This window comes from Chlamydotis macqueenii, chromosome 4 (assembly GCF_036417535.1).
Source record: "Chlamydotis macqueenii isolate bChlMac1 chromosome 4, bChlMac1.mat, whole genome shotgun sequence".
NCBI lineage: Eukaryota > Metazoa > Chordata > Aves > Otidiformes > Otididae > Chlamydotis > Chlamydotis macqueenii.
Window position 1 is genome coordinate 58,065,206 of NC_141559.1, and position 13,039 is coordinate 58,078,244.

A 13,039-nucleotide genomic window follows, 5' to 3' on the forward strand; every position below is an offset into this window, starting at 1 on the left:
CCAATAAAACATGTAACAAAATATCATAGTAATACTTTTTTTATGTACTTGGACCATGGAATTTTTCTGAAGGGCTCTTGCCCAGAAGCTTTCATCCCAAGGTCACCACAAGGCTGTATTCATCTCAAGTACCTTTTTTCAAATGTTTGATAGCATGTGTTGCACAAGCTGCTGAATAAAGTAATTGGCCTTCAATCCAAAGGCTGTTTTATTTTTCACTCCTTTATTTTTGCTTTTGAAAAATCACACAGTTGAATTTTATGCAACCTTTTTTTCTGGTTTATTGCACTTAGAGCTTAAGAAGTCTGACTTAATTGGCAAGAGTAGGATTGAGATTTTTTTTTCAGCTGATGGAACATCACCCAAAGGTGAACCACGAGAAGGTGTCCTCTGGCAAATAGAGAGGAGAACCAGAAGAGCTCCAAAAGGATGTTACTGGAACCCAGTGGTAGAGTATTGTGTGTGAGCAAAGACAAGTGTAGATACCATGTACCCATGTACTGTCTCAGTGTTAAGCACGGTAGTCTAGGAAAGAGAGGCAACTACTGTTAGTGTACCCCTGTGCTGGGAATTCAGTAATCTATCTAATGCTGAGGTTTAATCTGGTTGCTGAAACATTTTTTTTTTTTTTTGTCTTCCTATAACCTTATAGGGTAGGTAAAAGGAAGAATATTGATATTTGCTAAAGAAAAATGGAGAGTATTTTCTTTTTTCGTTTCCATATGTGCGATGGACCTTATACTATTCCTTCATATTTCTTCTGAGACACTGAAATTGAATCAAGTATCAGTCTGTTCCATAGTAAAAAGAGGACCTTGGTGATATGAACTGAAGTGATAAACCGATACTATTGAAAGTATGCTGTGTAGTGAAGTTGGGTGATTATGATGCATGAGTAAGGTCTCAGTCTACAAAAGATAAGAGGGATTGTGGTTGAAACAAATAATAATTACATTTGAAGCATTTGTTACATTAATGAATTTATAGAAGAGGTAGCGTGCTTTAATTTTAGAAGTTGTGTATCTGGGTATAAAATATACATAGGAAGACTCATCATGATCTGTCAATTTTGAAAAATATTTTTTGTTTAAAATTCAAAGCTTTAAAACAGTTCTCTCTAATATGCTCGCTAAGTTGACTTCCTCCACCAGGAAAATTTTTGGGATCCTCATTCAGCCTTTAAGTAGTCTGAGCTTGAGAAATGTTGTATAGGTTTTAAATAGTAAGAATTGTGATTGTTACTGTAATTTACTGGTTTAGCCAAAACTTAATTCTTCTTGGATGTTATGAGTGTGTTTTCGGACATGAAAAGCACATATAGAAAGTCTTGGTTTTCTCCTACAGTTTTATGCCATGTTTCAGAATAATCATTGTGAACCTTAGATGGCTAAAATGGAAATAGCCTTTATTTTAGTAGGAAAGGGTTTTCCTTTTATAGGAAATTAATGTTGATTTGGTGAAATTCACATTTCTAAAGGACATGTTCATCAAAATTTCTCGAAGACTGTTTCTACTTTTGCCCTGAGTTTAGCTTTTCTCAGATCTTTATCTATTTCCTTCATTAACAAATTCAAGTTGTAGTGTCAGCAGTGTGATGTCAGAGATTTGGGATTTTTCTGAACTCTTTCACCACCCTGCTGCATTTACTTTTTCAATGAACACCGTTTAATCAGTCAGCAGTCTTAGCTGTCAGTTCTAAGAAAAACTTTGGTTTCCTTTTTTTAAGTTTGTAGCTTGTCTGTCATGTGAACATTGGATTTTGTGATGCTCTCTCTCTGGTTTTTGTTTTTAAAAAAAAAAGTTGTTTTCTAATTGCATTCTTACTCAGGCACAATGGAAGGTAGCTGGCACGGCCCTTAGCTTCACCAGTCATGTAATTGCTTGTTGATTTGTGGTTTTGGTACCTATGGTAGAGTTTACAGACAGCTAGAAAAAGTGATGGCCAGGCACTGCTGTTGGTATCAGTGTGCTTAATAGAAAGAATATAATTGGTGCTTCAGTGTTCTTTAACTGTGAAACTGTGTTGAATGTGAAGAATTTAATGTATCTTCTTTATTTGGAAAGAGATGAGGGGTTTGTTCTGTTTCTGGTTTTTTGAAGTGGGGACAGGAAGAATTGTAATGAAGAAATTTATACGACCAGTTGTAAAAGAAAGCTTTTCCTCTCAAATGGAATTATGGATCAAAAGTTTGGTCCAAATAGAAAGCAATACATTTTAACCTTCAGTGTCAGCCTGTCTGCTGTCAAGACAGGCAAATTATTCAGACTTGACTGTAATGCCAGAGATCAGTGGGCAGACAGGAAAATTTTATTATGTGATGTACTGAAAAATTATTTGACTAATGTATATAGTTGGAAAGATTTTTTCTTTTCTAGGTGGCTTGTTTTTGTTATTGCTGTCATTAGCACTGGATTTGTGATATTAAAAAAATCAATCAATATAAATAGGACAGTATTTTTCTGCTACATTCACTTACCAGATTTGATAGAATTCTTTTAGCTATAATTCTTCAAACTAAAAGGACTTGCCCATTAGGAATCTCATTAATAATATAACAGTGCAATTTTGTCAGGTATCATGAGGCCGTCCAGTATTCTTGTACTTAGGAGAATGGTGCCTTTGGGACCTTCAGCTTGCAGGATCTTTTGTGAGGAACTTTAGGATTGCATAGATGCAGTGAGTGCATAGATGCATAGATGCATAGTGCATAGATTGCATAGATGCAGCTGAGTGTTTGGTATCTAGTGGTAATGTTTCCTTTTGTTACTGAGCTTGTGAGTGTTGGACAGCAGTCTTGGTTCAGGTGAGAACCGTACTCATGAACTACCCAGGCCGTGTTACTTGGCAGTATCCCAGTGAGCAGCAATATACAGAGCATGCTCAGGAAGGAACATTATTTAGAAGTCATTGCTCTTTTGTGCTTTTCCTTTGCAAATTTGTTCCTCAAAACTCATATTCTTCAAAACACAGAAATATACAATAAATTAATTTATTTTTTTACCTGGAAAAGTTAAGTCAGGTTACAAACACACCTATATAATCCTTAACCCTGAAATTTTGTCAGTGTAGGGGGAATTTTTCAAGCCCAAATTGCGAAGTTTCAGAAGCTTATGGTACCAGAGGGGTTATTGCCATGAGTGTGCATATAAAAGACTTCTAGGAAATGGATTATAAATACATATTTTTTCCGCCAGGTTTTAGTGTCAGTGTATATCCAGTGGCAAGTTCTGCTTCTTATCCATGTCTAGTTTTTGCATGGAGGCATCTAGAATGAGTTTGCCTGGAAAGCTGGAAAGATAGATGAGGGAAGGACAGTTCTTCACCAGCTGCACATCCCCAGCTCCGCAGCAGGAGTCATGCTTTGGTACCAGAATTGCTCTCTTTGTAGGAAGCAGTGAGCAGCGATGGTGAGGGAGACAGACTCAGAGAGCTTTTGCATTTCTTCTTGTTTCTGTTTGTACCATGAAACAAGAGGGGGCAGGGTTTGATCCTGGACTCCAGTGCCAGGAAGCTACATTGCTACACTGCTTAGGGTTTGCTCCTTCCCTTCCCCACCCTGTGAAACACCAATCCTAGCACATAATTTCTATATATTATTTTCAGTTATGATATCTAAAATGCTACAAGGACTGAATTACAGCATAGAGAGTAGAGCTGGAGTAGAACTTTTACAACATGACATGGAAGGTACACGTGTGGCACGCACAGTGGTAGATGGAGCCAAAACTGATAGATTCATCAATAGAGCCTTTCAGAGTCATCCCTGGAATAATTTGTCCTCTCAGCTGTGGACAGGCGTTTTGTTAGTGATAGATAATTGGAGCAGGCCTGAAAAGAACAAGTGTTGCCAGCAGTTAAACAAAGTGGACGATCAAGAGTCGGTGTTCAAAGCTGCTTCCTCTAATTCAGCAGTGTAGGCTGTGTTACCATAGTGGCAGCTCACTCTTCCCGCTTGCTTTGACATCTGTGTCTTAAATATCTTCTTTGTTTGTGAAATACGTATTTAAACAGAGAGGAAAATTAAAAGCATGACAACAAAATATGCCAAAATCTGTAATTGTGAGTTAATACTGGTAGTGGCAGTATTAGGGATTTCTTCCATTACTCTGTTTTAGGGGCCCGTTCCTGTTTGACCTATGTCTCTCCAGTCCTACTAACATCTTGCTTCAACAAATCCAAGGTTTCTATGAATTCTACTGGAGATGTGCTTTTAGCATATAGCCTGATTGCCATGTTGCTGACCAGGATGTTAGTTGGCCTGGTTTTATTACCTTTTCATGGAATATAAAGTAGGTTTTGAAAGTACATTCAGTTGAAAGTCCTGTATTAAACCTTTTCCTGTCTGTTACCCCTTAGGGTATCGCCGCTTCAAAAATCCGAAGTTGTTGAAATGGTTAAAAAACAAGTTAAGGTAGTAACTCTAGCAATTGGTGATGGAGCAAATGATGTTAGTATGATACAAACAGCACATGTTGGTGTTGGTATTAGTGGGAATGAAGGTCTACAGGCTGCTAATTCTTCAGACTACTCAATTGCTCAGGTAAGTCATTACACTGCAAAATACTACAATAAGTAGTTTAATATCAGATTAATACTGGTGTATGCATGTTTTGATTGTATGTTCATTTTTTCATTTTTTGCAGTTCAAGTATTTGAAGAACTTGTTGTTGGTTCATGGAGCCTGGAATTATAACAGAGTAGCTAAATGCATCTTGTATTGTTTCTACAAGAATATAGTCCTTTATATTATCGAGGTAATTTTACACTACAGTAAATGTTACTTCTTGAAAGTAAAAACTGTATTATTTTGAGCTTTTGATTATTATATATGTTTTTAAAGAAGCATTTAAACTGTTAGTGAACACTTACTAGTACTGAATCTTGCTTTTTAATAAACTCATTAATATTAGAGCGGAGTTTTTTACTTTTGAAGTCACAATTGTCTTAAAAATACATACAAAGTATTAGTACTGAAAGTTTGTGTTGCATAATACTGCTAGCTTACTAAAATTCTGAATCTATAACATTATTACAGGATTTAAGGAATACAGTTACAAGTAGCCTTAACTTTACCAAGAGATCTATGTGCTTCAGCTCTTTGAGCTGGTGTCAGTAACTGTCCAGTTCGCAATCTGAAGCCTTTTTTCAGGCTGCTGTTGAACTGTGTGACTGGGCTGTTACTGTTCAGAACAGTACTTAGGGTTTTTACAGGTATAGTTAGTTATAGTTACTGCAAACTTTTCACTTGTTGATGAGGTAACCGTGCCTCTTTAGGCTCTAGCTCAGGAACAGGGATACTTCCTTGAAAGCAGCTGACCTAATTTTCTAACCTGGGATTTTGAGGAGATTCGAGTCTTGTGAAATATACAGTAGTATGAGAGAACTGTGTTGTAATAAATGCATGTTCATTGGTAAGTACAGTTAAGACAGCATGTATAGCTATAGTTTTCGTAACCACATGGCAACTTGGAAATTTTGAACATATTCTTAAATAGATTTCTAAATTTATTTCTCCCCTCCCTCTTCATTTACTATTCTTTTTGTTTCAACAGCTGCTCACTTTCTTCTAACCAAATATGTATCTACTAATTAGGTTTAAAATTGATTATTCACAATTATACTCTTGGTTAAAAATGTGGAAAAAAAAAATGTTGCAGAGCTCGATCGCAAAATAAGCTTTAGAAATCAGTCTTCTGTATTTTTTAAGTAATGGGGTTAACAGTTATTCTAAAACATTCTTATTATTTAATATATTTTCAAATTAATGTCTTAAACTTGCACAGTATATATCCGGTTCTTCCTGAAATAGAATACCTTATTTCTGTTAGACCTGATGTAAACATTAGGTCAATATTTCTGATTTGATACTTAATGTGTGTGATCTTACACTGCTGCAATATTTGAAAGTACTTTAAACATCCTCCTATGTACAAGTGTCGTAGCCAAAAAGTGTGCATTTTTCTTAGCATATTTTTGACATTTTTAAATTTTCTTTTTTTCTCTTGTTATCAACGTAAATAGATTTCAATCTAAGTAGTAGCAAGTCTGTAGCCTGTTTACAAAAACATAAGGTAGAAAGCCATAGAAAAAGCAAATCCAGTAAAGATCCTCTTTTGCTTTAGAAGTGATGGCAGACTTTAGATCCTGCATTTCAAAAGCTGAATATCTGATTAAATGATCAGACTTTCAGCACTACTGATTAGCAGTAGCTCTTGAAGTCTTTGAAAAAACAGTATTAATGGATACTTTGTGTTTATGGAAAACATTCAAATCTGGGCTTTAGAACATACAACCTTGTTTTTCTTAATTTTCTGTCTTTGTCACCTGCAAGCACATTGTAGATTTATAACTTAAATCAGATATAAATATCCCACTATTTGTATTCTTTGTGAAAGAATAATAAATGCAAGGTACAGAAATCATAGTCTAAAAATACAAAGGACTAGGAGAGGTAATCTGCCTCCTGAGCAGATGGAAGGGCAAAAAGATTCATTTTTATATGGGTTATGACCCTTTCTATACAACACGTACAACCGTTTTACCATACACACCTTCTCTGGAAGACAAGATGACTTCTACTTGAATTCCTGTATACTCAACATTTGTCAGCTCAGAAAACTTTCACAGATGTTAATAGCTCATGTCAATACTGGGAGTGAATGGGCAGAAATTCATCATTGAATGTCTCTAGAAAGGACAACTGCCAGTCTTGAAACTCTCTTTTCAGTTTTTTGTACTGATCAGGCGTGGGAGCAGAGAGCTCAATGAGTACTTGTAAGCTGCTGCTTAATATGCAGAAATGCTACATCAGGAAAACGTTTGTGAAGCTTTTGTGGCCACACCTCCTCTGTCTTGGACTTTAGAAAATAATACTATGAAAGGCACGTCTGGAAGTTTCTTTATGTTTCCTTTTATTAGCTGACAATAATTAAAAATATCTACTTGATAGATGCATACTGTATTTTTAAATTATTATATATATTTAAAATTTTCCCTAGGCATTTGTGAGGTGATACAAAGTAAGTGCTATTGGTTTTTTGATTCAGAAGTGGTAAAGGTCTGTAGTAATACTTCTGCACATTGATTAGTGTTTGTGGACATTTAAACTCCTACTCATAACAATCTAGAAGTGGTCTGTAATAATTTGTTCTGCTCTGTGTTTTGACTCAGTAGATATTTAAATATGGACCTCATCTTTTGTATGGGACTAGTCCCAGTAACTTTAGAGGTTATATTCTGAAGTATCGTTCTAAATTTTAAGTGAAAACTTTGAATTTCTAATAGACTGCTAATGTTCATTATTAAGCCTGTCCCGAGCCTCACACTCACGTAGGATAAGCATGCACAGAGTCTCATTTTGAAGACGCTTTCATTGCCTTATAATGGCTGTTGGGGCTGAGATTGATCTAGCAATTGAGAGCTTTTTGTGGATTGTTTTTGGTTTTATAATTACCATTACTGTGTATACTTTTTTTTTTAACTACTCATTTTGTGAATTGAGATTGATCTAACGATTGAAGATCTTCCTTCAGCACTGGAGGGACAAAATCCTCCTGTTCCTTTTATTCTGCTAGCTAGTAATAGCTAGAAATAACATTAAATAACTAGTTTATGTTAAGTAAAAAAGATTTGCAACTTTAAAAAAAAAAAGTAATTTTTTAAGATCTGCATAGGTCATTCATGTTTCACATAGGGGAAAATTCAAACAAAAGAGTAAAAGACCAAGACACAAACCGAAGAAACAGATGGGTGAAGTTCACATTTAAAGTTCAGTCACAGATCCTTAAACATGGCTATTTGTAACAATTTAAGTGATACTACATAAACAATTCAATTATACTAAGTAATTAGAGCTGTAACAGTACCTTTTTCATTCCATCAACTTTGGATGCTGGTTATCTGATTTTTTTTATTTTTTTTTTTTCCATCCAGGCAGTTTTTATCCCACTGTTGTTAACACACTTGTTGCTGCTCGTGTCCATAACTCATAACTGAAGCTTACCATTTTGTTCCCAATTTCCTTTGCCTGACATATCAGATGAATATGCTGAGACCCATGTCATGTATAACCCCAAACATGAGCAGGCTTTCTGGGTATACTCACACTGCTGCTGAGCTGTAGAGTTTAGGTGCTGTTGTTCAATACGCCATGGCATACTTAATGTATCGAAACTACACTGAGTTCAGTTTAAAACACAGACAGCAGAAAGTGATTGTGCTCATGCCCGCATTTTTGCGTTAGATGGTTTGAGAACTTAGAAATACAAGGATCTGCGTTGAGGCCATCTCATTTTAGACGGGCTATGAGCCTACATTTTTCATTTTACATGGAAATTATATAGCAATTGAGCTACAAAATGGTCTTAATTTTCACTTCTCCCTCACTTACATTGCCGAAATTACTTCTCAAGGACACCTATCTGCTGTCCTTCTGTATAGGGGTGCTGGATTAGTAGTTTGAGCTGTTAGAGGACCTAACCCCTAGGAGAGAAGTGGCTGAATCTGCTCCTAAGTTAGTATCATGTATGTCCTAAAAACTTATTTTGCAGCCTTCATTGCCCATCATAATCAGAATGAAGCATACTTGTCCATGAAAAAATTTCCCACTGTGAAACAAGAAACTGCGTGTTTCTTGTCACTGTCACTATTAATACTGTAATATACATAGAGTTTTTTCATGTATGGTTAACGGTGTAATTTTCTAGGGTCCAGGGTTCAAAAGTCAGGGTAAGTGGGTGACTTACTTTCTTCCCCTCAGAAGAACTCCGGAGTTCTTCTCAAACTCAGAAGGTTGAGCTGAGGGCTGTATTTATCCTTGCTGCTTCCCCCACATCACCATCCCACCCTAGATCTGCTAATTATTTTTGAACCATAGATGTTTTTAATGAGACTATTGAAATACTATCTTGTAAACAACAGAAAATCTATGTTTTGGCTTAGATACTAAAGATGCTCCTGGTATTCCACTAAGTAGTAATGTTTCTACTACAGAGGACATTGGTTTTAGTCACATTAAAAGGTTTTTCTTCCCAGTTTTTTTTTTTTTTTTTTTGACAGATTCAACAAGAACTTTAGAACCCAGGAGTGCTACCAAATTTCATTTCTATTTGGCTTGTATCTAGAGTTCTGACCAAGTTTTGTTCCAGTTGCTTATTACATTAAAACTTAACTGAAATGCCTGTAACTTGCATGCTTTCTTTGAAAGAAAGTAAATGCTGAGATTTCAGGAAGGATACTGTTGTAACTTAAGTGATTTCTTTACTATTCTACAGTAAAACTGTAGTTTTCAGAGTTTAAATAGCTTGAAAATTTTAAGTTAAATTCTGTACAAAATAAAACTGAAAGCATCAGGGATTTTAAGGAATAAAGTGATGCATAGCACTTGAGGCTTGGTAGTGACTTCATATATGACATTCATTGTTAATTGAAATTTTATTAAAAACTGTTGCATTTCTTTAAAACAGTCACTCCAAAACATTTTCTAGTGTTGCTTAGCATCACTTACCGTTAATAGAAGTGAATATGTGGAATAGATTCAGTGCATTTATTTAGGACTTTCTTTTTAAGTTAAAGTTTTATAACATTTTGGCTGTTAGATAAATCACAACAGAATTTTAATGTTCTTTCCGTATACTCCTTGGTTATGAAGGGTCAAGTATATGTCTACTTGGGGTCTGTTTTCTTTTCTTCCTAGAGTCATGCTTTTCTTAAACTCTGGCTGCAATCACCAGCAATGAGATGTGCACATACATAAATATGTGTACCTATTTATATGTCTGCCTGTGCCCAACTACTGACTCACATATTTTCTATTAAAACTGTCCTTTTCCACCACCTTAAAACCTTTCAACTTAAGAATTCTAAAATTTACTCCAGTATTTGATACAAACAAGAAAAAAAAATTAAGAGGTCAATCACATAATAATATCTCTCCTTCATTCCTCTCTCAAGAGTTTTCTTCCTAGCCATCTTCCTAGGTTGGGAGTAAAAGAATGTAGGAATTACACATAATGAGAAGGCTGAAAAGAGAGACAGCAGTTGAGAAGCATAACTTGTACCCAAGAGTGGGAATGAGGTTCTGGATTAAGTTCACGTGTTTAGTTTAGTTGTAAGACATGTAAAAATTGTGCTAATGTTGAGTGCGTAATTAATTGTTCAGTAACAAACAACTGATTATGCACTCATCTCACGCCCTCATACTCAGCTACTGAGAAACTGCTGCTAATAGATGTCTTCTAAATTCATCATAGTTAAATCATAACTCCTATTTCAAAAGGCAAAAATCAAAATACACAAGCTTATAAAAATCTGGCATAAAGTAATTTCTGGCATAAAGTAATTCCTGAAAGATTAGAAAACAGTGCTTGTTACTGTTAAATCAATTAAAGCAAAGAAATTTAGTATTATAAGACTTCAGAAAATTCAGTGTATTTTATGTCTCTATATTACAGCCTCTAATATTCATGATTTTATATGCAATCTTGTTCCAGTAATTGACCAGCAAAAAAAATCTTTTTAACTTTCATTTATGGGTTGAACAAATTTTGGCTGGATTTTACCTCCCATTTTTAGTGTTAATAGTTGCTAATATCAGAGGTTTTTCCATCTCAAAGTATTGACAAACATATTCAAACATTCCACTACATGATAAAAAAAAAAAAAAAATCAGAGCTTGGTTATAGAATCTGGTCACCTGGAGGCCAGCCTGGGTGCATATTGACAAGCATACAGATTGATTGTAGCATTTCATGCTTCCATAATAAAATCAAATTAAGTGTGAACTGTAGGAAAGTCTTTGCAAAGCAGCATATAAAAATTCACTTGAAAAACACTAGTATTAAATTGAGTAGAGTGTTATTTAGGTGATCCTAACTTCTGTCACCTTATAGTTTATGTTGTCATAGGCAATATAGTTTCAGTGTAACTTGTTAATAAAGATTCATCAAGCACACTGCTTCTCCATGTTGTCACTGAAGTAATATAAGCATGAAGAAATAGAAGTAGTTGTGCTGTATGCTGTACTGAAAAACATAAGAAATGTATTATCATGCCTTTCAAATTTTTTTAACCTTTTAGCAAAAAGTGAAAAACTTATGAAATGGGATATCAGATTACCTCTCTAAAGTACTCTGTAGTTGAATTAGTGCTTGTTAACTAATTAGTTGTGGTTGATTTAGTGCTCTCTTAAAGCCTCATCCTCTCATGAGTTTCATGTAGGAGTAGGGAATATTGGTACAGTTTTCAGTTTCAAACTACAATTTACTGTATGAATTCTGGTAGTTAGGAGGTTTGCTAATGATGAGCTGACTGCTTTTAATCTGTAGGTTGCCCCTCCATATTTCTCAGAAATTTTATTTCATTAAAAATTAAGTACAGTACAAATGCAGTGACTTTAATTCACTCTTATAGAACATGACATTTTTTCTGAAAATAGCTACCTCCTTGAAATGTTTTCATATTTAGATGGAATTGTTCACATATTTGACTAGATTGCCCGTTATCTGTTCTTGAATGCAAGTTTGTTGTTCTGGGTTTTTTTAATATAGATTTAAACCAGAACACTTTTGATTGTGTTGTAAATGTGTTCTAGGGATACTTCTTTTTGTGAAGCTGAGGAAAAACGTATTTATCATACCTTGCAAGACTTTTGAGTAATATACAGTTCTCTTTTTCAGATCTGGTTTGCATTTGTCAATGGCTTTTCTGGACAAATTCTTTTTGAAAGGTGGTGTATAGGTCTTTATAATGTGGTAAGTTGATTTGTCTGCTTTGTTATTTTCAACCATAATCATTAAAGTTACTTGAGTAAGCAATCTTTAAACAAGTCCTCGTCTCTAAAGTGTTGCAATATGTTTTTTTTTAATCCATCTACCAGATGTTTACAGCAATGCCTCCACTAACTCTTGGAATATTTGAGAGATCCTGCCGAAAAGAAAACATGCTGAAATATCCTGAGTTATACAAGACTTCCCAGAATGCACTGGACTTCAATACTAAGGTAGATTTTTTAAAAATATAATTAAAGCAGAAATTAATAGGAATTCAGTATAGTTATCTTTTTTGTTCTATGCTATTTGTAATTAAAAATGGAGGGGATGCTTATTACCACTGTTTCCAGTTGTCCACTTGTCTGTGAATGATGCAAATCATGTTCATTTTTAGAAAGTGCGGAAATGGACAGCAAGCATTTTATTTTTTCAACTCTGATTCTATGGTTTTTTTTTTCTCTGCTGGTAATAAAGCTGTCTTCTATAGGTAGAAGTGATTAGACCTCTCTGTTGCTGGGCTGTATGTATTTGTACTGTTATATGGAAATGGATTACTGAAGCCTGTGGAGAAGTGTTGCAGAGGACAATAAGAACTGTCATTAGATTTGTAGAGGGAGGGACTTGGAACTATTCTTTGTCAACTTGGAGTTGTGATTTTATGGTTTAATTTTGAGTTTTGGGAAGAAAATACTTGGAGACAGTTAAGAATGTGTTGGAGTGGATCAAAAGGAATCTGAGGCTACTTTTGATGGGAAGTGGATCATGTTCATCTCGGAGGGACTAACACAAAAAGTAGTAAAAGAATGTACAATTCTTTGATATATAAAATATACCAAATTTCTGCACCTTCATTCATAAGTAATCTCTTAAAAAAAAAAAAAAAAGAAATTAAACTTTCCTGATTCTGCATTTTCTTGAGTGCCATGATGTTTGTAAGAGTTCATTCTGATTTTATTTCATTTTTCTAAATATAATTGGGACATTTCAAGTAATGCCATTGTATGTTGAACTTGGGGACGTTTTCAGTTTGTCACTGCATTAACAATGCCTGCATGTGATGGTCTGTAGTGGATGTGCAGAGCTGTTACAGCATACTTAGCTCTCATATCTATGTCACTTGTGCTATAAAAATGGACTACCCTTATCTATACAGAATTATTTGTCTAAACTATCTTTGTACACTAAAGCATATGAGACTTTTCTCCTTCTTCCTCACCTTATCCATTCACCTACAAAAACAAACCTGAAAGTTGTAAGGAGACTAGGGAAA

The 13,039-nt window shown here is 34.8% G+C and overlaps 1 protein-coding gene across 4 annotated transcripts in view; it reads left to right on the forward strand.

Annotated features, from left to right (window-relative positions):
* Positions 1-13,039, forward strand: part of ATP8A1 (ATPase phospholipid transporting 8A1) — a 116,829-nt gene that overhangs the window by 71,498 nt on the left and 32,292 nt on the right. For all 4 annotated transcript variants that reach the window (XM_086746571.1, XM_086746572.1, XM_086746570.1 and 1 more), the window contains 4 exons: positions 4,358-4,541; positions 4,645-4,755; positions 11,677-11,751; positions 11,877-11,999. In XM_086746571.1, the coding sequence (XP_086602697.1) occupies positions 4,358-4,541; positions 4,645-4,755; positions 11,677-11,751; positions 11,877-11,999 (493 nt within the window). The remainder of the gene's footprint in view (positions 1-4,357; positions 4,542-4,644; positions 4,756-11,676; positions 11,752-11,876; positions 12,000-13,039) is intronic.